Source organism: Pogona vitticeps, chromosome 4 (genome assembly GCF_051106095.1).
Source record: "Pogona vitticeps strain Pit_001003342236 chromosome 4, PviZW2.1, whole genome shotgun sequence".
Lineage (NCBI taxonomy): Eukaryota > Metazoa > Chordata > Lepidosauria > Squamata > Agamidae > Pogona > Pogona vitticeps.
In genome coordinates this window covers 168,691,082-168,717,229 of record NC_135786.1, presented here as the reverse complement: position 1 = coordinate 168,717,229, position 26,148 = coordinate 168,691,082, and the positions used below count along the sequence as shown (strand labels likewise).

Below are 26,148 nucleotides of genomic sequence, written 5' to 3'. Positions count from 1 at the left end.
GACAGGGAAAGGAGAACACTCAGCAGAGAGGCAGGGCTCTCTTTGGAGTTCTCTTCTGCTTCTGAATTCAAAGAGAGCCTCACTTCTCTGCTGAGTTTTTCTTTCTCTCTCTTTAGTAGGGCCATCACAACTTCTTGCCCAGAGGTTTGATCCTTGCCCAGCCTGGCTCATAAAAGATGCCAGGCCTGTGATGACAGAATGGGCCATGGCCATCATTAATGGGTCTTTCCTTGGGGGCAGGGTTCCCCGTATCCTCAAGGAGACACTCAATAGGTCCATCCATTAAAAAACTAAGCTTGGCAGCAGATTAATAACTATAGACCCATCTCCAATGTTTCTTTCTTAAGCAATCTAGTGGAGAAAGTGGTGGCCGATCAACTATGGGCATTCCTAGAGGAGACTGATGCCCTCGACCCTTTCCAGTCTGGGTTCAGGCTCCATCATAGCATAGAGACAGCATTGTTTGCCCAGCAGGATGACCTTTTAAGGGAGGCGGATAGGGGCAATATGTCCTTGCTGTTCCTCTTGACCTCTCACTGGCCTTTGATGCTGTTAACCACAGTATCCTACTTGGGAGGCTCTCTGGGTTGGTGATCAGTAGCCTGGCTTTGTCCTGGCTCTGATCCTTCCTAGAGGTCTATCCTCAGAGAGTGCAGCTTGGGGAGATGATGTCCACCTCTTGGACTCTTATGGAGTCCAACAGGGGTTGATTATCTCCCATTTGCTGTTAATATCTATATTATGCCCCCAGGAGAGATCATCAGGAGTTTTGGAGCTTCTTATCACCAATGCTGTATGTGGATGACACCCAGCTCTATCTCTCCTTCCACCCTTCTACAGCAGATGCCATCCCATCCCTTGAGCACTGCCTGGATGCCATGCTGGGGTGGATGAGGGGGGATAGACTGAGGTTAAACCCAGACAGAACAGAGGTCCTGCAGCTGGGAGCCCCTGGTGTCTATGGTTTGGGGGCCTCCCTTTCTTTTGGGGGGCTGCTATCTCCACTAAGGAAGAAGTTCACAGTCTGGGCATACTTTTAGATCCAGCATTATCAGTGGAGTCCCAGCTAGCATGTGTGGCCTGTTTTGCCTTTTTCCACCTGAGGCGGATTGCCCAGCTGCATTCCTGCCTTGACACTGGGTCCCTCACTACACTGGTCCATGCATTAGTAGTCCTGAAATTAGACTACTGCAATGCTCTGCACATGGGGCTGCCCATGGGGCTGCTATGGAAACTGCAGCCGGTCCAAAATATAGAGGCCAGATTAGTGGGTAGAGTGAAGAAATACCATCATATTTCCCCTACCCTGGCTGCCTTGCATTGGCTACCATGCCAGCTTCAAGGTGATTACACTGACATACAAGGCCCTAAATGGTTTGGGATCTTGATAACTGGCAGAACACCACCTTCCAGTGAGATCTGCCCGACCTACTCAATCTTCCCAGGCTGAGTGGTTGAGAGCACTGATCCCAAGAAACGGCATTGGTCGCCCTGTGTGATGACCTATTGAGGGAGGCCGACAGGGGCAAAGTGTCTCTGTTGGTCCTCCTCGATATCTCAGCGGCCTTTGATACCATTGACCACGGTATCCTCCTGGGGAGGCTCACTGAGTTGGGAATTGGTGGGCTGGCACTAGCCTGCCTCTGTTTCCTTCTTGGAGGACCGTCCCCAGAGAGTGCAGCTTGGGGAGAGTCTTTCGGCCCCGTGGAGTCTCAACTGTGGGGTCCCACAGGGGTCGATTATCTCCCCAATGCTGTTGAACATCTATATGAGGCTGCTGGGTGGGGTCATCAGGGGGTGTGGAGCTCTGTGTCATCAGTATGCGGATGACACTCAGCTCTACATCTCCTTTTTGCCAACCGCAGGAGATGCCGTTCTGTGCCTTCAGCGCTGCCTGGAGGCTGTTCTGCAATGGATGCAGGAGAACAGGCTGAGGCTGAACCCAGACAAGACAGAGGTGCTGAGGTTGGGTGCCCCCACAGCTGGGGGACTGGGAAACTCCCTCTCTTTTGGGGGGGTGACTCTGCCCGCCAAGGATTGGGTCCGCAGCTTTGGGATCCATCTGGACCCAGCACTCACCATGGAATCACAGGTGGCGTCGGTGGTCCACACCGCCTTTTATCACCTTAGGTGGATAGCCCAGCTGCGGCCCTACCTTGATGTGGGGGCGCTCACTACCTTGGTACATGTGCTCGTAATCTCAAGATTAGACCACTGTAATGCGCTCTACGTGGGGCTGCCTTTGAGGTTGCTGCGGAAACTACAGGTGGTGCAGAATGCGGCGCCCAGATTACTCAGTGGAGTGAAAAAATTCCAACATATTTCACCCACTCTGGCCGCATTGCATAGGCTGCCCATCCGGTTCCGCATCGACTTCAAAGTGTTGATGCTCACATATAAAGCCCTAAATGGTTTAGGGCCTCGATATCTGGCGGAACGCTTACTCCCACCAAGATCTACCCGTGTCACTCGTGCGAGCCAGGAGGTGAGGTTGAGGAGCCTAACGCCGAGGGAGGCCCGGAAGGAGAAGACAAGAAATCGGGCCTTCTTGGCGGTGGCTCCTCGCCTCTGGAATAATCTACCTCTTGGGATTCGCAGGGCTCCCTCGCTGGGTATCTTCAAAAATCAATTGAAGACATGGATGTTCCGGCAGGCCTTCCCGCCAGACAATTCCTGACGTTCCTTTCCTTCCCCTTTCCACTGTTTTCTACTTTTGCAAAGTTTTTATTTATGCTGTTTTATATATGTTTACTTTTATTATTCTTTGTTTGTTAGCCGCCTAGAGTGGTTCTGAGCTGACTAGATAGGCGGGATATAAATAAATAAATAAAATAAAATAAAATAAAATAAAATAAAATAAAATAAAATAAATAAATAAATAAATAAATTAATAATAATAATAATAATAATAATAATAATAATAATAATAATAATAATAATAATAATAATAATAATAATAATAATAATAATAATAATAATAATAATAATAATAAGAGAGGCCCAGAAAGAGAAGACTAAAAACTGGGATTTCTCAACGGTCACACACCCCACCTTTGGAATAGTCTCCTGCTCAAAATTTACCTGGCCCCTTCACTGGGAATTTTCAAACAATCTTGAAAACATGGCTATTTAGACAGGCTTTCCCCAAGATTACAGCATCATAGTGCAGAGGCTTTTTCAGCTCTTATATCTCCTGTCCCACCATCTTGCCTTTTTAAAATTAGTTTTAGTTATTTTGATGTGGTCTTTTTGTATACTGTATGTGGATTGATATGTTCAGTTCTGGTTTTTGTATAATTTTGTGTTTAATGTTTTTTTAAAGTGTTGTTTGTTTTATTGTGTTGTGAGTGGCCTTGGTAGCCAGATGGACAGTATAGTAAGTAAGTAGGTAAGTAAGTAAGTAGGTAGGTAGGTAAGTAAGTAAGTAAGTAAGTAAGTAAGTAAGTAAGTAAGTAAGTAAGTAAGTAAGTAAGTAAGTAAGTAAGTAAGTAAGTAAGTAAGTAAGTAAGTAAGTAAGTAAGTAAGTAAGTAAGTAAGTAAGTGGTCTGTTGGAAACAGTTTATTTGCTGTTGATCTGTTCATAACTGTAAATAATGAAATATTTTTATTATTTCTCCCACTATTGTCTCAGAGTGAGTAACTGAGACTTTAAGTGTCAGTTAATGAGAAAAGGGTGCACTATCTGGGGAACTTGTAGCTATTATTTTCTGTGAGTCTCTGTATTTCTACTGTGTAGCACAAGATTTTGAACTTCAAAACTTCAACTTCCTGTTTCTCTGCTTATACAGGATCTTGTGATGAGAGCTGTTCCTGAGCTTTTGGAATAAGATGTCAACCTGCTTGGTTTATGAGCCACCCATGTCAGGTTCTGTGTGTAGATCAATTCTGGCATTATTCTAGTTTGGACAAAACATGTGATTTATTTTCATCGTAGCATTTCTAGCATTTTAGAGCCCTTAACAATTTTACTACATCTTTCTTCTTATACTGCATATGACTTAGATACAGCTATATATTTTAATTAATAAGCTTGACATAATTTAACCAATCACACAGGAGGAAGTTGTACTGATACAGATGGGGGACTTAAATGCAACTTCGAGAGGGCTCTAACTCAAGCCATAATCTATATGCAGTATATAAAGTTTCTTATATAGAGAACCTTTGAAATCCAAGATTACTGAGCAATGAAGTATTGTCTGGTTTGAGTACTATGGCAAAGTCAGCGGTGTAGTTCAGCTTTATGAAGTTGTGTCCCCAAGTGTACCTCTGCAACTCTGCTAAAATGATTGTATAGGTCTAATAGAAGAGTGCGCATAGAGAACAGTGGGGCGCCAGAATTGTTATTGCTGGTGGTGACTCCAGTTTGACCTTAAGATCCATCAGGGACTTTGCCAACATTAAACCTGAAGTAAAACAAAGATTCTCTTGTTTACAAAAGGACTAGGTTTGAGCTAGAGATTTCTGAAAATTACAAGCCATGTAACATGGTACTATTTTTATGAAGCTAATTTCCAGAGTGTTGTGGTCGTCGCTCAGATAAAATCACTTGCATCTGTTTCATAGAAAGAAGCTATTAAGGAAAATAAATCAAGTTCCAAAGGGCCCTAGCTGCATTTTCTCATCAGTGAGGGACTGTATTTGTATTTAAAGGCTTTTGTAGCTACTAGAGGCATTATGACTTCTCTGTGTGAGAATTACAGCAAATCCCCACAAAATGTTTACAACAATTTGAAAGCATTCATTGTTTCCCAATCCTTACTTGCAGTGTTGGTATTAAACTGTACAGCTATAGATGACCTGGGTCCAAGATATCCGAACGGCATCTTTCTCCCATATGCACCTACTCACATTTTAAGGCCATCCTAGGAAGTTCTGCTTTGGCTCCCTCCCTTAATTGAAGCATTGCATTGGAAACACAGCTGGACTGTGTCAATCATGGCACCAAAGACGCAGTATATTTATCATTTATCTATTTAAAATATTTTTACTTCAACTTTCTCCTTAAAAGGGACCCAGGGCAGCTTGCATCTTTAAAAGACAATCATTAAAGCTAAAAACAATGAGTAGATGAAGGTGGCTTACATAATTAAAAACTTTTAAAAAGAAGAGTTTTTGTACAGACTAGGTATTCATGGTAGAAAATCAAGATACAGAAAAGTTTATATTTAGGAATTTACTGTAGCTGTTTGATAGACGTAGACAGCAGAACATGGGGCTGAGAACTGAAATTAAAAAGTAGTTTATGACTAGGAGAAAACCTATGGTTTAGGGCATTTTTAACTACAGTGCTTGACTAGCATAAAATTTATACCTCAATAGGAAGTAAGAGCAGTTGTCTTTTATCCATCGAATATGACAGTTGCTTTCTTGCCATTTCACTTCCTGTAAGGAATAATTTGCAGCAAAGGGTTTCATTTTCACTCGAGTAGCTAAATTTATATATATTAAGATGCAAATTTATTCAATAGCTAGTGAGTGAGATATGGATTAAGATAGTTAGGGCTCAATACAAATGGTTATTAGGGCCATATTCTATGTTATGATCTTTGTGCAGAGGGATGAGAGATTAATTATGAATGTTAACGCAAGAAAAAGAAGAGAACATTTCTAGAATAAAGCAATGCTTTCAATGGAGATAAGAACAAAAGTGCAAAGAGAGAACCAAAACTTTTCAAAACTTCAAGTTTAGATTTGTAATCACACAAATGATTTGCTGAATTGAGCCTACTCTTTGAAGCCACCATCTGAATACCAAGTCAGGACAGCGAGGGCTTAGAGGGAGCAGTTATTTGTAACTGCCTTGCAGGCAAATACAGGACTCACTTACTCTGCAGATTTTCTTGCATCCAAGGTTGAGCCACTTTCAGAAGACTAGCAGTGTCAGTACATGGAGAGGGAAGGAGAGATATCAGCAAAAAAAAAATGGGAATTAACTTTGTTATCTATTATGTCTCAGCTGTATTAAAGAATTTTGCTGAGAAACAACATTCCCAACAATTTAAAATACTATTAACTTCTAGATATCACCACCACCACCATCATTTTACACATGCAGAGCTGGAAGGGACCTTATGGATCATTGAGTCCAGCCCCTGTCAAGGAGGCAGAACTGAACAACACAATTCCAGTTGCTTTATTTTTTCAAAGTGATGGTGATTAGCTTGTCTGTACCTGTCTGAATTGTTTAAACAACCTCAATATTCAGTTAGATATATTAATAATTATATATTTGCATATCTATAACAGGAGTCTGTTATCTTTCATTGCAGAGAGTATATCTAAGCAAACTATCTTTGGGGGCATAGATGGTTTAACTATCCCAGTCTTGATTGGTCTACTCTATATCATGTTAAATAGGATTGCTTTGAGGCACGGTGTGTCATTTGGTGCAATCATTGCATCTACATGCAAGGATTAACCACAGTGTACCTCAAGTGACTATGTTTAGGAGGATCAAGCAACCCTGTTTAAACTCAGCTTCTGTTGCAGAGTTTTGAATTTCTAATAAAATTCACTTTTTGCTACACAGCAGAAGTACAGAGATGCACATAGAATAGCTATAAGTTCCCCAGAGTCCACCCTTTTCTCATTAGCTGGTATTTAAAGTCTCAGTAGGAGAAAGAATAAAAATGTTTCTTCACTTACAGTTGCTTGTAATTACAGACTTGTGAGTAGAAGAGGCAACCTTGTTAGTTTGTACTAGCATATCAGGCAAAAACAAAAGGAGAAGGAAAGATAAAGACAAAGACGTTGTGACACCTTAAAGACTAACTGCTATATTTTAATGTGAGCTTTCATGGACAAGTCTATTTCCTCAGACAGAAGGGCAAATACCTCTTACATTACTGCACACATGCTAGCAAATAACCAAGCAGAACAACATCAACAAACAACTGCCATTAACTGACAAAAGAAAGCTATATACTGTAGGCTGGTTCTGCTCATAGAAGGCACAGTGGGGAATTGAATTCCCAACCTTTGGCTCCACACCTAAACTACTGAAGTGAATCTGATTCAAGAAGGTTAAGATGATTGTGTATTGAAGATAGAGAAAAGGCTTGCTTAGTTATACTTTCTGTACTGAAAGATTATCATCTTCTTTCCACTATACTTTATATAAAAGGAAAGCACAGTATCATAGGTGTGCAGAAACTAAAAGAAAGTGGTGCAGGTTTGCCATTATTAGGGAGTTATGTGTGTGAATATGACATAGCTTATTTAATTTTCTTTCTGACCCATAAAACTGGTCTTTAGAGCCTCTGTTTCAACCTAGTGCCTCATAAAATCATATTATTAAAAATACATTCACGTATCGAGGCTTTAAATGCATTCCATTGTCACAAGATCTACTATTCCTTTCCTTGCTGGAATACTCCTCCCCCTTGAAAACATGTTTACTGTTTTGCCACACACATTATGGTTAGACCAGAGGCATGGGAATCAGAGGGGCTCCTGGACGTGGTTTCACTTGTGTCGTCTGACACTCCTACACGTCATACAATAGTCTTCTATCTCTTTACCCACATTGGGCCACCAAAACTGTTGCATTATCTGAGGCATCATTTTGTGGGTAGATATATGCCCAGCCATAGGTGCGTTGTGAGCTAATTGTAATACATCCCTTCTCCATTTTGAGGAACCACCAACTGTCTGTTTCCTTCTTTGTCTACATGATACAACAAACCCTCTTGCATTTCAAAACCCGAATCGCCTTCTGCTATCGTTCTTCCCTCTTGAGCCTCCTCTAGGACTTTCTGTAGTGTGAGATCATCCTGTTGCCACAATCGTGTTTGTTTTGTTCTCACGAGGTATTTCCTAAGAAATCGCTTTCTTTTCTTTGTTCTTCACATTCCCCTTGCAGGCCTTCTTTTAACTGTAACAACTTGGGCCACTACCCAATCTCATCCCAATAACGTATCTCTTGATAATTCCGGCACCACCCATACTTTCAACTTTCTATGTTCTCCTCCTATCTCTATGTCAGTCCAAGCCATGCTATATGATTTTGAATCTCCGTGAATACATTCTACAAATAAGCTTTTTTCCAATATTGCACCTCTTAGACTCTGCGCAAGAGTCTTACCACACCCAGTATTCACCAACACCTTCTTCTTTTGTACATTCACCCACGCTACCATCTCCCAGCCATTTCGTTCAGAGCCTTGGACCTGCATAGTCTTCGGGTGTTGTCCTACCCAGGAACAATCTGTCCCTGGACATTCCAGACGCATGTGGCCTTCTGTTCCACAATCAAAACAGACTGGCCTTCCGTCTCTTCTCCCCTTCCAACTGTTCCCGCTCTTGAACAGTCAGTGATCAAAAGTTATGGGGAGTATTGGTTTTAGACCAAAACCTCAGCCTCTCCCTCTCACAGCTGTACTGGAGCTGAGCATGCTGCTCGTTGCCGTATTTTCTCTTCCTCTGTTTTTCTCTGTCAAAGAGGCAGAGTTTTCCCATCCATAATTTTCTGCATTACAAAAGTCCTCCACTAGGTGGATTGCTTCCTCTAGCTTCTTGGGGTGGTTTTTTTGTACCCAATTTCTCAGACTGCCTCCCAGTGTCGTCACCAGTTGTTCCATTATTAATACTTCTAATATTTGCTCTTTAGATTTCTCTTCTGGTCTCAACCCTCTTATTAGATTTCATTCTTTGTGTCAACGGGTGAGGGTGTACCCCAGGTCGCATCCTCAGTTCTCTGAACCTCCTCTTATAGGCTTCTTCAGTCAAGTTGAGGGTATCCAATATTGCCATTTTCACGTCCTCATATTTGGTAGCTTCCTCCGGTGAAAAGGTCTCCACCACTTCTTGCTGTATACCTGAAAGGCATGGAATCAGGACCAAGGTCCATTGTTCTTTTGACCGGCCAGCGGCCACTGCCACTCTTTCAATAGTATGTAGATATGCCTCTGGATCATCTGTAGGTCCCATTTTCTTTATCATGATAGGTGCTGGGCTGGCTACCAACATGTTTCTTTGCCATCCTACATGTTTCTGATCTTTCTCTTCTTCCATCTCCTTTTAATATCCATTTCGTTAGCAACATTTGTTGTTCCGTCAAGTTTTCTATCAACTTCTCTTGTCTCTCTAGTTTCTGTCGTAGTATCAACATTTCCTACTTCCCGCCATTGGAACTTCCCCATGTTGGGCGCCATTGTGATTAGGTTCGTTTGAAAGTTGGAGCAGTTCCTCTTTTTTGGCGGGAAATAACCAAGAAGAGTCATTTGAATGATTAACAAATTTATTTGGTTTAACATTTGGGGATTCAATGACAACTTCAACAGGGTCAAAACAATTCAATAGTCAAAACAGTCTATTGTGGGGCTGGCCCATACCATTCTTTGTCCGTGGGCTTCCTCAGCAGAGCGCTCCTCACTGCACATACCGTGCCGCAATGGGGATGCCGAGCCCAATCTCCCTCGTACGGTGGTTGATTGAATGATGAATCGGGTCTGATCACCCTCCTCCAGTGACCTTGTCCTCGTGGAAAGACCATGACTGTCCATTCTTGCGTTTCTGTTATTGTCATCTTCTTTTATTTCTGAATCTCCCTCGCTTTTCCATAACTAGACTCTCCTTCCTTTCCCTTTCCTTCCTCTACCAGACAAACTTCCACCTTTACTTCTTTCTCCTCCACTTTCTTCTCATTATTTTCCTTTACAATCAATCCTTCTTTATCTTTTTTCTCTCTCTCTTTCTGTGACACTATTATCTGGGGAGATGGCACACTCTCATCTCTTTTTCTCCTTTCTTTATTTATTTATTTTATTTATTTATTTTATTTCTATCCCGCCTATCTGGACATATTAGCCCACTCTAGGCGGCTTACAATAAAAGAAACAATATAATTTTAAAACATTGCACCTAGACTAAGATAGAAATCAAAGAAAGATATAAGAAAGGAAAAATCGTCAGGAGTTTTCTGTTGGGAAAGCCTGCCTATACATCAATGTTTTTAGTTGTTTCTTAAAAATGTCCAGCGAGGGAGCCGCGCGAATCTCAGGAGGTAAGTTGTTCCAGAGACGAGGAGCCACCGCCGAGAAGGCCCGATTTCTGGTCTTCTCCTTCCGGGCCTCTCTCGGCGTTAGGCTCCTCAGCCTCACCTCCTGGCTCGCTCGAGTGACACGGGTAGAACTTGGTGGGAGAAGGCGTTCCACCAAGTATCGAGGTCCTAAACCGTTTAGGGCTTTATAGGTAAGCATCAACACTTTGAAGTCGATGCGGAATCGGATGGGCAGCCAATGCAGTGCGGCCAGAGTGGGCGAGATATGTTGGAATCTTCTCACTCCACTAAGTAATCTGGCCGCAGCATTCTGCACCACCTGTAGTTTCCGCAGCAACCTCAAAGGTAGCCCCACGTAGAGCGCATTACAGTGGTCTAACCTTGAGATTACGAGCGCATGCACCAAGGTAGTAAGCGCCCCCACATCAAGGTAGGGTCGCAGCTGGGCTATCCGCCTAAGATGGAAAAAAGCGGTACGGACCACAGACGCCACCTGAGATTCCATAGTGAGCGCCGGGTCCAGATGGATCCCCAAGCTGCGGACCCCATCCCTGGCAGGCAGAGTCACACCCCCAAAAGTGAGGGAGTTTCCCAAGTCCCCAACTGTGGGAGCGCCCACCCTTAGTACCTCCGTCTTGTCCGGGTTCAGCCTCAGCCCGTTCTCCTGCATCCATTCCAATACGGTCCCCAGGCAACGCTGAAGGGACAGAACGGCATCTCCTGCAGTTGGAAAAAAGGAGATGTAGAGCTGCGTGTCATCCGCATATTGATGGCACATCGCTCCACACCCCCTGATGACCCTCCCCAGCGGCCTCATGTAGATGTTAAACAGCATTGGGGAGATGATCGACCCCTGTGGGACCCCACAATTGAGGCTCCACGGGGCCGAGACATTCTCCCCAAGCTGTACTCTCTGGGGGCGGTCCTCCAAGAAGGAACGGAGCCAGGCGAAAGCCTGGCCACCTATTCCCAACTCGGTGAGCCTCCCCAGGAGGATACCGTGGTCAATGGTATCAAAGGCCGCTGAGATATCGAGGAGGACCAGCAGAGACATTTTGCCCCTGTCGGCCTCCCTCAATAGGTCATCACACAGGGCGACCAATGCCGTTTCTGTTCCGTGGCGCGGCCTGAAGCCCGACTGGAATGGATCCAGGGCATCTGTTTCATCCAGGAACGCCTGAAGCTGATCGGCCACCACCCTCTCGACTACCTTGCTTAAGAAAGAAACATTGGCGACGGGCCTATAATTGCCAATTTCGTCCGCCGCCAAACTAGGTTTCTTTCTAATGGGCCTAATGAGTGTTTCCTTGAGGGCAGAGGGAAATCTGCCCTCAAGGAAAGACCGATTAATTATTACAGTAGCCCATTCCGTTGTTGAAGGCCTGGCTGCTTTGATTAGCCAGGCCGGGCAAGGATCCAAGGAGGAGGTGGTGGCACGACAGCGGTCAAGCGTCCTGGCGACAGTATCGGACGAAACAGGCTGAAAGATATCAAAAATCACCGGACAAGACGGAGCGCTGGACATCTCAACTCGACTCACTGTATTCAAAAAAGGAGCGAGGTCCCGGCGGATGGCCTCCACTTTAGATTTAAAAAATGCTGCAAATTGGTCCGGTGTAAAACTAGGGGGAGGCCTATCACCCGGGCCAATTCCGGATAGGTCGCGTACTATACGGAATAATTCCGCCTGCTGGTTAGACGCCTCGCTTATCCGGTTAGCGAGGTAAGTTCGACTGGCAGCCTTTACCTTAGCCTGGTAAAGGTTAGTAGCGACCTTAACAGCTATACGATTGAAACCCGTCGGGTCCTTTCTCCATTTGCGCTCTAGCCGTCTCCTGACCCGCTTCGACGCCCGGAGATCCTGGTTAAACCAGGGCGCCGGGCGATCTCTGCAGCGGAGAGGGCGTTTAGGCGCGATCGTGTCTACGGCACTAGCCGCGGCGGTGAACCAGCCGTCAACCAGTGCCTCGACAGGAGCGCCAGCCAGGTCAGCCGTAACTCCTCTCATGGCATCCTGGAATCCAATCGGATCCAGTAGCCTTCGAGGGCGGACCATGACAATAGGTCCCTGCTCCCTGCGAGGGGGGAGAGCCATCTTGGTGACACATTTTATTAGGTGGTGATCCGACCATGACAAGGGAACCGACTTGAGGTCAGTCACCATCGGACCACTCTCACTCCCGTTGGTGGAAAAAACCAGGTCTAGTGTGTGGCCGCCCACGTGTGTAGGGCCGTTGACATGCTGGGACATGTTCAAGAAGGCCATGGTCTCCAGGAACTCAAGAGCTGGTCCGGAAGCCTCTGCCCCCGCATGCATGTTGAAGTCCCCCAGGACCAATAGTCTCGGGGAACCCAGCAATGCCGCGGAGACAAAGTCCACCAGCTCCGGAAGGGAAATGGCTGGGTCGCGGGGAGCACGGTAACCCAGCAAGATCCCAATTCCGTCCCTAGCCCCAATCCACACGTGGAGGGCCTCAAGACCCGGCTTTACCACCGAGGAGCGCCTAACTACCTCTAGGGTAGACTTGTAAACGATAGCTACTCCCCCTCCCCGTCCCTCTAGTCTACCCTGGTGTTGGACAGCATAACCGGGCGGGCAAATGAGAGCTAGGGGGGGACCCCCCTCTCCGCCAATCCATGTTTCGGTTATGCAAGCCAGGTCTGCATCTTCCTCCAGAATAAGATCGTAAATTAGCTGGGTTTTATTAGATACAGACCTGGCATTCAACAACACCAGGCGTAGAGTAGAGGGCTGGCTGGTCTGGCTACCTCGGTACTGGGGGTTGGTCTCCGTCTCAGAACAAGGAACAGCCTTTAAACATCTGTTCATAGTTCTTCTAACACGAGTAGGGATGGAGCCAAAGCCATATCGCCCTCTACCCGTAATCACAGAGATGTTTTGTGGCCCCTCGCTGGGAAGGCAGGCCCTCCATTCCATGACGAAAGGAAAAATAGAAGAAAAGGAAAGAGAAAAACTAATAACTTAATACAATTTAACAAATCAAAGTTTTTACAATACAAAGACTAACTAAATACACCATTAAAAAAAAACCACACACACACATATAACAACAAATCAAACTTAGTAATAATTAAAGTAAAATGAAATAAAATAATCAAAAAAATACAATAAAATGGGGAAAAAATACTAATGACAGAATAACACAGTTATCCCCCACATGTGTTCGAAGATTGCACTCTTCTACCCTGTAGCCTTGTCGTTGGACTCAATGGTGGGGCTAATTTATAGTTCTTACTCATGGGGAGAGGCTCACAGATCTTGGTTGTTAGTTCTGAGCCCACGTTGATATTAGTTCCGAGCCTGGGCAAAAGCGTCAAAAGCCAAGATGGTAAAGGCTTAGTCCCTGCCGTTCCCAACTTTGGAAAGTCAATTTGGGGAACACCTTTGTTAGATAAGAAACAGCAACAAGCGGGGCAGCCGAAAACAGAGGAAAGGGCCGCCAACATGGCGCCGGCTCGCAGGAGCTCCGGCGTCCTGGCGATCCCGCAGTTCCCCCAGGCTCCCAGGACAACGTTACGCTCTCCTGGCTCTGGTCGGCTCCGATCCCCCCGCTCCATCCACTCGTCGGGGATCCCGCCGGCCTCCGGTCACCAGTCAATCAGTCCCCCGCAAGGAAACTACACCAAATCCTCCAGGGCCAAGCAGGGCTGCGCAAAGAACCTCCAGCCACGGACCGCTGTATTCAGGGCTCGGACTCCACTTGACTCCGTTCGCTCCAGTCACTCCCCAAGACCATCCAAGAAGGATGCTGAAAAATTTGAACAAGTTCAGAGGCTGGCAACAAGGATGATCAGGGGGCTGGAAACCAAGCCTCGATTTAATCAATATTTAGCCTTGGAAAAAAGAAGTGAGAGGGATGATATGCTAGCACTTTTCGAATACTCTCAGAGCCTTGGATTTTAAGCTAGCCCACTGGGCCTGTTCAAATCCTGAGTTAACCTCAAAAGGAATTTTCCCTTCAGAGTCGTTCCCTATCTTAGTCCCCCCAGATCTAGGATCAGAAGCCCCGCCACTAAACTTTACCACTAAACCTCTAGCAGGTAACCCACTTCTTTACCAAAAACCTCTGGCTAAAAGGTACCCTTGACTCAAAGAAAATTCACTTTTAACTCTGGCTTGACTGGATTTTTTTGTATCCCGACACTGGACACCAATTGTGATGTTCACCTCTATGAAGCACCTACTTTTTGTGCCCTCACAAAGGTTCCAGTCTTTGTTTCCCTCACTGTCACCAGTGGATTACCTCTATCCACAATATAAAAGACGTTTGTCCAAACACTTGTCTGGTAAATGCAAACAGAACTTATTTATTGAAGTGTAGCAAAGTTAATAATAATCACAGATGTTCTTCAGATGTTTATTGTACACAAGCAAATCATTCACAGGTCTCTCTATACATACTTTCTTCTTGCCATATAATTAATTTCCACCTTCTCTATCTATTTATCTTAACCAGCTTAGCTCTATTAATATCTGTTCCTTCTCTCTCTGACTCTCTGACTCTTAACTGGCTCTTGACTCACTAACTCCTCTCAGGCTCCGCCTTTTAACCTCTCTTTTGGCTCCACCTCTCCACTACATTTACCTAGTATATGAATAATACATGACTTATTTTGCATAACAAGGGGTGAATGCTACACAAGCCCTGTAAGGAAAGACTGAAAGAACTGGGCATGTTTAACCTTGAGAAAAGAAGTGAGAAGGGTAATATGCTAGCACTTTTCGAATACTTGAAAGGCTGTCATACAGAGGAGGGACGGGATCAGTTCTTGATCATCCCAGAGTGCAGGGCATGCAACAATGGGCTCAAGTTACAGGAAGCCAGATTTTGACTGAATATTAGGAAAAACTTTCTAATTGTTAGAGCAGTAAGACAGTAGAACCAATTACCTTGAGAGGTGGTGAATGCTTCAGCACTGGAGGCATTCAAGAGAAATTCAGGCAACCATCTGGCAGATATCCTTTGATCTGTATTCCTGCATTGAGCAGAGGGTTGGGTTTGATGGCCTTATAGGCCCCTTCCAACTTCACTATTCTATGATGATTACTACTACTGCTTCATGACTATTAAGATTCAGACACTTGGGAGAAACTGATGAACTATTTACAACTTGCCAATGACTGGCTGTAATTCCAGTGGGTGAAATCAGTTGATTAAAGACTTGATGTGAACATTCAGAAACAGAACTTTGCCTCCTCTTGTCTGGGAGCAGAAGAGGTTATTATTGCCGGGTAGGACCTATATCCTCAAACAACTATAATAATTGATGGATGCCTTAACATCGATTGTTGTGTGTTTTCCTCTGGTAGGGCATTTGGGGCTTGGCTCGCTCAGATCACTGGTGGGACATCCTCTCTGCATTACATTTGTTTGATGGGATGAAGGATGACCTAGGAGTTTGGTTTTCTTCTTAAATCATTTTCAGTGGAATTTTCAAAAGGCAGGAACCCTTTCATGAGGACTCAGCCTTGCAGGTACAATTGGTTCAGGATATATTTCAGGGATTAGTGGTGTGTTCAGCATCGGCTACCATGCTTGGCTGGATTGAATATTTCCCAAAATTTTAAACTACTGGACTTCTCCCCAATCCTGGTTGCTCTTATCTTGTGTGATCAGTTAAATAATGGGAAGGTCAAATTTTGTGTATGTGATAACATACCAGTGATGTGGGTAATCAAACAGGAGTCCTAGTACCCAGAATGGGTCATATTGCCCGGTCCGTGGGTTTGTCCTGGCTTCTTTGTCTGCTAACATTTTCTTCTCAGCTAGACAAGTTCCAGACATATCTAACAAGATAGTGGATACCCTGTCTTGTTTTCATGGCACATTCTATTCCTTGGCTCTTGATAAGATATGCAACTTGGAATATTTCTAAAGGAACTGTGGACACTTGAAAAAAATCCATAATATAGGAAATTTTCAGTTTTATCACACAGTTCTGTTCTGCCACCCTATACATTAGCAACAAATAATTTTGGGTCTTTCTCTGCACCAGGACCTGCCCAATGTCACAGATCACTGTTCTTCAGTTCTTCATACATGACCTCCCCTGAGGTAGCTTGCTCCCAAGAAAATGGACACTGGTCTAGTGTCCTATCAGACTAGGATATTTTAATGCTTCTTGCTGTTTTAAAACCATTGTGTTGATGTTCATTTTGAAACTAGTAAGGCCACTATCACCTGAAGTGGGAAGTGAGCTGCTCTTTCTCGCACACATTACACAGTGGTAGAAGCCATTACCACTGCCCCTGTTGTGCATGCATGTGTGCAAACTCACATAGCCTCTCCCTATTCTATATTGGAGAAGGCGCACCCTAAGGCTGCCATGGGAGATGGTAGTGGTAGTGGTGACCTTCATCCACTCTCATATGATAATTTAGAATTCTTGCAGCGGAGAAATGGCCAAACTGCTGTGTGAATTCTGCAAATTGTTAGTAACCATAGAATGCTGGCCTACTGTTGGAGGGGATGATGGAAAATAGGAGGTAGTGGTGGAATGAGGTGGAGTAACTGGAATTCTAAATAGAACAGAACAAGGTTTTTTTTCAAGGTCCCACTTTTTTTTAATTTTCCAGTTGGCTAGTACTCAAGTGATCTTGGCTTATTATCATATATTATGTAATCTACTCCAGTTTGTGCTCTTTAGCTGACCACCAGAGGTTTAGATGAGTGCTTTTTCTTCCCACTTCCCTTTCAGTAACTGTAAGTTTCTCTGCTTTTATCTGCTATTTACTTCACACTTCGGTTCCTTCGTAGATCCTGCAGCTATAATTTGTCACCACAAAAATGCCCCCGTATGTTCTACACAGAACTAACAATTTAAATGTATGATTTATGTGAATCATAAAATAGGGGAACTGGAAAGGCATTCACATCCTACTCCCCTTTTAAAAATCAGGTATATCAGTTTGCACCATGCCTGCTAGATTCATAATAATGCAGTATATATTCTATATTAGAATCAGAGTGGGCAACAATATGAGTGATGTTCCACTCCTGTCACTGAAATATGAGTGAGTGTGAACATTTAATAGAAGTTATAATCTCAGTCCTTGTGCATGGAAGGTTAATCATGATGATGTCTAAGGCTTATATGCAAGTTAAGTTTGCCCAGCTGCCACATTTGAAGCAAAAAAAAGGATAATTTTAATATCAAATATAATTGATTGTAAAAAAAAATTATGGTTATTTGGGCAAACACCTTTACAGCATTTGTTTAGATTTTCAGATATTCTGATATTGTTTCAGTTTGTATAACACCCTGTAGTGCTAGAATACTTTCTGGGCAGTTTACAATGTAATTATGCAAGGAACACTTTGCCCCCACAGCAAGCTGGGTACTCATTTTATTGGAAGGATGAGTCAACCTTGAGCCAGCTACCTGAATCCATCAGCATTGAACTCAGGTCATGAGCAGAGGCTTGGCATGTGTACTATCAAAGAGGTTGCTGAGATTTCCCTTTCAAACAAGGGGAAGTGGTTAAACAGTAATTAGTAGTTAGACAAGTATCAGAACAGTCATTGAATCTGCTGTTGCACTTGTGGAATGTAGGGAGGTTATGTGATATGTGCAATTAAAGTTACTGGATTTCTCTCTTTGGTTGAGCAATCTCTTTTGTGGGCATTGGCTGTGAATGCTTCTGTAGAAACTCCAGTTATGGTATATGAGATTTGATTTATATGAAAATATTTAGAATATCAGACATATTTACTTTTAATTTCAAATGGAGAAATTCCTAACAAAAATTAAAGATTTGGTAAGCTGCCAGCTAAAGAGGAAAAAAATGTTGTAGTTATGTAATATCAAGTTGCTTCAGGGTTACGATGACTTTCAAAAGGTCCTAATTAACAGTCTTGCCAACGTCTTACAAACTAAAGGCTGTGGTTTCCTTTATAGAATTAATTCATCTCATTGTTAGGTCTTTCTTTTCCTACTACCTTCTATTTTTCCAAGCATTCTTGTCTTTTCAAGTGAATTTTGTCTTCTCACGATGTGTTCGAAGTATGATACTATGTCACACATACTGCAGGCCAGTGTTGGGACACATTGTCAACGTTTTATCAACAAAATAACATAGTCTCTGTGTGTTTTACCAAAAGTGTTCTTACTTTAAAAAAAGTCACAGTGTAAATTCAGCCCTAAGGTGTGGCAGTATCCAAGCGGCAGTGGAAAGGAAACACGGCCTGTTTGGTACAAGGAGTATTCCAGGGAACAGAGTCCCTGGTGCATGTTAAACAATATCCATGCTTAGTGAAAGGCTTTGGGTATGGCTGTCGTTTGGTAGCAACATATGATATTTTGCCATCAAAGACAAATTGCAACCCACCCAGAACTCTTATGTGTGTTAATTTTTATATACACATATTTCCCAATCTGCAGGCTGTTTAGGCGTTGACAGCATAACAAAGCAAATCAAAGCAAAGCGTGCTGTTTATGCTGTATATATCCCCATAGCACTTAAAGCACTCTATAGGTGGTTTACAATTTAATTACACAGGCTACATATTCCCCTTCACCCCAGCAAGCTGAGTACACAGTTTAGTTAGTGGCCTTGGAAGGATGGAAGGCTGAGTCAATGTTAAGCCAGATCATGCAATACTACAATACTGCAGTTTAACCACTGCACCACAGTGCTAGTCCTGATAGTTCTGTAAAGCTGGAAGTTTTCAGCCAGTCACTTCTGTTATCTAACAAAGGCCTCTAAACACGCAGAGCAGAGAAATGGGGATATATATATATATAACCTTCTCTGATTTGTATGGGGGGAAGAATTTTTCTACAGGGGTGTCAGACAAGTATCAGGCCCTCTGAGGACTAGGAGAAGGTAAATGCTGCTGTCAGACATTTGGAAATTCCCTGTCCCCATGTACAGGTAACATCCTCAGTAAATTATACTCTGTTAATTATCTGATATCCATACATTTACATTGATCTTTCTCTATTCCTGTATCCCTCATTTCATCCTCTGATACTGCATTCTAATTGCATGTCAGTACTATGCATGCATACTTAAAATGTGGCTTAATAACTTTCCAAAACATTTGATTGCATGGAAAAATCTGTCTCTTGTATCTTTAAACATTTGATTGAGGCATTAATTCTAGTTCAGATGAGATGTAATTACAAACAGGGAAACAAATTGTATCTAAGAAACACAGAAAGTTTGAGATTTAATTTGAGAAGTACCAACCATTGGCCTATGTACGCCTTTGATACAAATTCCCTTTTTTAGATCTCTTTGTTAGATCACGAGTCAGGTTTCACATTATAGAAAAGCATATCTCTCAGTAACATCTGTTCAAAAGAAGGTGCTTGGTTGATTTTTGATAGAAGCAAGTGAAAGCCCAAATTATTTTTCCCCAATTGTAATAGGATTTTTTAAAATGATACTATCTGATGAGATGAGGAGAATAAAAACATTGGCAAGTATGAAATGTGTCTAGGGTATTTTGAAGTGACCCACATTGATTTGATATGTTAGCAGGCTTATATGCGTTATGCTGCTTTTTGCAGCATGAAAACAAATGCTTGGAAACAAAAACCTGTCACTCAGTGATTTTTACAAAACAGCATCCATAATGGGTTCTATGTGTGTGTATTTTAAAAAACCCTGGCATTTTCACATATGTGATGGTCTTTCAAAGTAGGAGGTGGCAGGTAATTAGAAAGCTCCAAACAGAGGAATGCTCATTCTATAGAGGGCACGGCATCTCAGTATATGAGCCTAGTAACTTATATGGATAATATAAATAGCCAACTTGTGTTTTGTGAAAGGCAGGTTATTTTATTATTTTACTAAGAATATTTCCCCTCAAACTCATCAGCTGTTCAGTAATCTTCCTATGCCAGGGATCCCTGGAGAAGAAAACGTGCTGACAGCTGATGCCTACTGTAGTTAAATGAAGTACTCCTGCCATTTACAGCAACAAAGTATTTTGCCCAGAAAAGCTTGCCTGGAAGGTATTCTTTTGATCTTTGGCCTGTTGACATTCTGCAGGAGCACAGGGGTGATCACTTCTCACTCATTACATGTGTTATTAATTTGCCTCTGATTTTTCAGTTCTAGCAACTTTTTCCAGTGTTGTTGAAATATGTTGCCTTTTGGAAAAGGTTTAAACAGAATTAATTAAACGTCACAGCATATCAGAGTGATATGCTCCATTATTACTATAAAAACCCAGTACCAACTCACATTCATGCAACATTATTTCTATTTCTTTTGATTGTGTTTCTCTAACCTCCTTACAGAATTATCACACAGAACTCTAGGCATGATCAATCCTCAGTAGGATATGTAACTTTTTAGTGGCCCAGATACTGTTCCTGTAATAGAAATTAAGCAGGGAAACTTGCCCTTGAAGTATCATAAAATAATGAAAAAAGCTTCACTTTATTTATTTATTCATATAAACTGTTAAAGGCACAAGTTGTTGTTATCTACTATCAAGCTGCCTTTGACTTACAGTGGGTATCCTTATAAATGAGTGACCTTCAAAATGTTCTATCATTAACAGCCCTGCTCAGCTCTTGGAAGCTCAAAGCTGTAGCTTCTTTTATGGAGTTAATCCATCCTATGTTTGGTCTTCTTCTTTGCCTGTTGTCAATCCATCTTTTTCAGGACTTCTTCTTTTCTATCATTATTGTATTTTCCAGTGAGTTTTGTCTTCTCATGATGTGTTCAAAGTATGACAGCCTCAGTTTCATCATTTTTGCTTCTAGAGGGAATTCAGGCTTGATTTCATCTGGGATCTTTTTGTTTGTCTTTCTGGCCATCCACAGCATCCACAAAGCCATCCTCTGCCATTATATATCAAGCAAATCAATTTTTTCCCTGTTGGAAAAACAATCACACTTAGTAAAAACAGTGTGGATGATCTTGACTTTGCTTTCCAGTGTGAATATAGTTAGTTGCACGAAAACCAAGTTGTGCCCCCTAGGTCTTCCCTCACAGAGGAAAAAGGTGAGAAACCCAAAAACACAAGTGAGTGATATTGCTCAAAGCTTTATTCTGTTGATGAAAAGGACAAGCAGGCAAGTAGAAAGTCCAAAACTATTATACAATTATATCAACTAATATACTTTTTAAAAAATAATACAGCTACGTTACAATTCTCTAAGTTTCAGGTTTCAAAGTAAAAATGAGATACCTTTTCATAGGGAAATCCTTCACTTGGTGGCAGTAACAGCAGCAGAGATTACCCACTCCCATAGGATGAAGCACCGTAGCATATCCCAGTCCAAGGGGGATATATGACTAGGGATAGTTGTAGAGAATTCATTGTAACAGTGACATGATGAGAAAGGGAGTTGTATGTAAATGGTTGAGACAGTATTGTTAACATACTGCCTCATGTGTTGCAGTTGTTTAGTTGTTAAGTCGTGTCCGACTCTTTGTGACCCATGGACCACAGCACGCCAGGCCCTCCTGTCTTCCACTGCCTCCCGGAGTTTGTTCAAAATGTGTTGCAGTAGTTCTCTTTAAATAGCCTCTGAGGATTTCCTTACCTTGGCATCCTGTTGCATAACTGCCGTTTGTAGATGACTGTGATCAAGATTATAGAATAACTATCAGGAGAAAAATGGCTTATAAATAAGACAAATAAATAAAACACACAACACAAGGAATTGGATTTGTGTGCTAACTAATAGTGATACAGTCAGCATGTCAAATGGACCAACTACCTCTAGAAATACTATAGTTTGTTGCTTTTAGATATAGTTACTACATAACTCCTTAAGGAATGGTAAAACCACTCCTTAAATGTCCTTAAAGCTCTATTAGGGTCACTATAAGTTGGTTCCAATTTGATAGCACAAAACACACACACTACACAACAGGAAGAACTTGCACCATATCCTCACATTCTGAATATTTTCTGCCTGAAAAAAACATACTCTGCATAGTTTGGATTAAATCCCTATTCAAGATATTAGTCAAAAGAGTTAATTTACCAACTGTTAATTACCAACATATTGGGAGGAATATTTGACATAGGAACAAAGCATCTGAAGTACAAAGAACTGCTTTAACGTTTTTTTAAGTGCTGTTTTATTGGTACCATAGATTGTCAAGTGAGGATGTAAAACAGTCAAGGGTCTAACTTGTGTTTGTCATTTAGTTTCTGTAATATTTCTATACAACACTCATATTCTCAGTTTAGATTCTAAATTTTAGCAGAATGGATGTATCTAGGCAGATATATGCTGAAAATAAAATGTATGTGTATCACCATTCATGCCAAAACAAACAATCAAGCAGAGTGGGTTTCCTTTGAAATACTGTCAACACTTGTTATGCTAAAATGAAAAAAAAAATAACCATGTCTTGGCCTTGTGTCACAAAAATGTGGGCTTGACATAATGTAAGGCATGATGCAGAAAACCAGTACCCAGATCATTAGGTTTGAATGTTTAATCTTGTCAAACAATAAATACACTTGTATCAACAGTGCAGTTTCTTATTCCAATTGTCTGGATCCCTTTGCTGCTTTTTGCAGTGGAGACACATTTTTCCATCCCTTCTTGTCCTATATTTTTTATTCTATATTTGTAGCTTGTGGGAAAACAGTAAGGTAAGTTTAACTGCATGGTGGGGTTTTTTTAGCCTTTGTGCTATTTTAGTCTTTCATAAAGACATCAGGGTTGTTACAGTTAACAAAACATTACTTTGTCTTGCATATATTAAACAGCTTGTTCAGATAGTTCTAGTTAAATAAATTTAAAGTATTCTAATATTTTCTGTAGAGTTGCTAATATTATTTTAAAAGGAATGTGTAGCTTAATAAAACAGTGCCGTTGCACTGATATTGCTCAGTATATTTATATCTCAGTAGTTACTGACTGAAATCCTCTTGGTGTATATAAACATGCTGAAAGTTGATATCATCAATTTTTCAGATTAAAGACTTCCTGTTTCTGTCTCATGGCCCTTTTCTCCCAATCTCTTTTCTCATGGGGAAGCCACAGGAGCCACAGAACAGAAGTAGTAAGTATTTAATGTCCAAAACAAACAAACAAACACTTCTGCTGATTATGTCATCAGCCTTCCATTGGACTTCAGCCAGTATTTGGTAATTTATTTATTTGTTTATTTATTTTGTCTCTAACTTACTTAGAACTACAGCATTGTTAGGGAACTTATTCATTCTTAGCTTTCTGTGTTTTCTTCATTTATGCAGTTCCTAGTTTAGGCCACCTATCAAAGTACCTCAAAGAAATTAAGTTTTAAGAATTGTATAAAAGTATCAGGGTGACAAATCTAACTCACTGTACCAGCATCAGATTCTTGTTGTTTTGTCATTTTTAATTGCCAGAATCCAGTTGGGTATTTATACACATGGAACAGGAGTCATGGAATTTGCCATGGCAAATTGACAAGATTCTGATCACATATTGATCACCTGCCTGGTGATTCTAATTGTGCATCTCTCCTGAACCCAGCACCTTGTCAATCAGGAATGGCAGCCTCCACAATGCCTCTTGTGTGGATGTAAATATCCAATAGGATTTTGCAGGTATTCTTGTTGCTACTATTTTTAATTGGTTTTTTTTAGAAAATACATAATAAATATATCAACCTGGACCAATATGGAAGAATATAAATTATATAATTTCACTTTTTTTGCACAGGGTTATATTTCACCTCAAACCACGTAATATATTTCATTTATATGTATGTGGGACCTATTCATTTAATCCCCAAAGCTCATTAACTACTTATATTCTAGTCCACATAAATATTTGGTTAAATCTAAATGTAATGCTAACAAAATCATCATTATCATCTTAGAACTGCATTAAAGTAAGCCTTTTGAAATGAATAGGACTTGTTAGTCACTACTTACATAAACACAACAGATTTCAATGGCCTATTTTGTTGGTTCTAAAACTTTGAAGAATTTTAGTCCTTTGAAGAGTTTTACATCTTTTTGGATATTCAAAGCCATCAAATGCTATGGTGCCATTTTAAGACTGTTTCCATTAATCTGAATATGATAAGTAAAATAAAAATCTGTATTTCATCTGACCATACAGAGTGCAAATTTGGCTTACATTCTATCATACAGCCTTTGTGCCAATCACATTGTTTCAAATACGAGATAGTAAATAATCTGAGACACTCTTATTTTCTGGAATACAGAAACATCTTGTGTAGACAGAAGATGTATCCTTTTCATTCCTAATTATACCTATTTTTATCTGTGTTAGTAAATAGCCAAAATATTACAGTACCTACCTTCAATTCTTGGGAAAAAATATGTTTCTCAGTTTTATTACATGTAATGAAACTTTTAAATGCAGAAAAATCACCAAGACATTGATCAAAACCCATGAATTGGCTTTGCATTTGCAAAAACAACTGGCTAGATAGCTCAGTGGTTTAGGTATACGACTGTGGAGCCAGAGGTGGGAGTTCAATTTCCCCACTGGGCCTCCTGGGAGAAAAGCCAACCTGTGTAGTCATGGGCAAACTGCATAGTCCCAGAGTGCCTCCAGAAGAAGGGAATGAAAAACCACTTCTCTATCTAGAAAGCCCTAGAAAGGGTTGCCATGAATCAGAATCAACTTGATAGCATGTAATTTATATTATTATTACTGCAAAAACATTACACATCAGAAAAAAAAACTATTGGATCTCTGGAAGGATAACAGAACTTCTATACAGAGATTTGTTGGGGTCTCAGCTACACTATGTGCACAGGCATTCAGATACCAGTCTTGTCTGGCATGTAGGAAAAACTTTATAGAGAGTTTATTAATGATATTAGAGAGCAGGAACAAACAATGTAGTTAAAAAATATTGCTGTGATATACTAAACATTCCTATAGAAGTGACCTCTCAAATTTATGGGCTATTGACCTTACAGTATTCTATTTCACTGTGCTAACACTTTCATCTCTGTTCTTTCTTTACAAGAGCAGTAGGAAGAGAAAGGCTTTTTTGAAACCAAAATACAATTGGAAGCCAGAGAAGCTTGTTTTGCCTTTATAAAATTCTAACTTTGGATTTTTTTGCTTTTATTATTCTCCCCCCCCCCCACTTTTTTTTAGACTGGCCGTTGGTATCCCCATCAGTCAAGAATCTACAATTTTTTGATTAGGTTGGGCACCCCCATGAATGTAACAAATGTATCAGGAAATGGCACTGCTCCCTGGGAATGCAGATCCCGAATTAAGCTCATATTCTTACAACAACTTGGAGACACTTTGCGAAGTGCAGACAAAAAAAGGATTCTTCTACAAGAAAGCCAAACTTTTGCGTCCTGGGGAAGACTTGTATTGCTTTGCCTGCCGGGAGGACCGAGCCAGGTATGTCATCATCAACGTAGGTGGCATCAAATACAGGATTCCATGGACAACATTAGAGAATTGTCCTTTGACCAGGCTTGGAAAGTTAAAATCATGCAACAACTATGACGAGATAATGGATATTTGTGATGATTATGATGTCAATTGCAATGAGTTTTTTTTTGACCGCAACCCTTGTGCCTTCCGGACAATCATGACTTTTCTGACAGCTGGGAAGCTTAGGCTCCTCAGGGAAATGTGTGCACTCTCTTTCCAAGATGAGCTGGTCTACTGGGGAATAGAAGAGGAACACCTGGAATGGTGCTGTAAAAAAAGACTACGGCAGAAAGAGGAAGAGATGGCAGAGGCTGCATTGTTTGAAGAAGAAATGGCAGCTAACGAAGTGCCGCAATGTGCCTTTGAAGACCGCAGCCGTTTGCGTTTGTGCATGAGAAGGCTCAGGGATATGGTGGAGAACCCTCACTCAGGGATCCCAGGAAAGATCTTTGCTTGCATATCTGTTTCCTTTGTTGCCATCACTGCTGTTAGCCTGTGTATAAGCACCATGCCAGATCTCAGAGAAGAAGAAGATCGGGTAAGTACATAAAAAACAAAAGCAAATGTTAACATAATTGCATTTCAGAGGCTAGGAGTAGGGATCTGAGCAAACCTTGCAGAATACGTCTTTTCCAGTTTATTTTAGTACAACCAGACAATGAAAACAGCAGTCTGTTTCTCCTGTCAAACATGCTGTTTGACAATCCTTCATAGTGAATTGAGTTAAAGTTGGTATTAATTAGAAATGTACTAACAAGTCTATCATCCTGGTCAGT

General features: G+C 41.6%; 2 protein-coding genes and 1 long non-coding RNA gene across 3 annotated transcripts in view; 1 reads left to right on the top strand and 2 right to left on the bottom strand.

The window, feature by feature from the left end:
* Nucleotides 1–26,148, bottom strand: part of LOC144589239 (uncharacterized) — a 701,357-nt gene that overhangs the window by 491,804 nt on the left and 183,405 nt on the right. The window lies entirely within an intron of this gene.
* KCNG2 (potassium voltage-gated channel modifier subfamily G member 2) overlaps nt 1–26,148 on the top strand; it is a 77,641-nt gene that overhangs the window by 29,149 nt on the left and 22,344 nt on the right. Inside the window, exon 2 of the mRNA XM_020781605.3 lies at nt 25,079–25,910. Within this exon, the coding sequence (XP_020637264.1) occupies nt 25,155–25,910 (756 nt within the window). The 5' untranslated portion in view covers nt 25,079–25,154. The remainder of the gene's footprint in view (nt 1–25,078; nt 25,911–26,148) is intronic.
* The window catches only part of SLC66A2 (solute carrier family 66 member 2), a 128,758-nt gene continuing 120,558 nt past the window's right edge, over nt 17,949–26,148 (bottom strand). Inside the window, exon 6 of the mRNA XM_072998714.2 lies at nt 17,949–20,858. Coding sequence (XP_072854815.2) covers nt 20,831–20,858 — 28 coding nt within the window. The 3' untranslated portion in view covers nt 17,949–20,830. The remainder of the gene's footprint in view (nt 20,859–26,148) is intronic.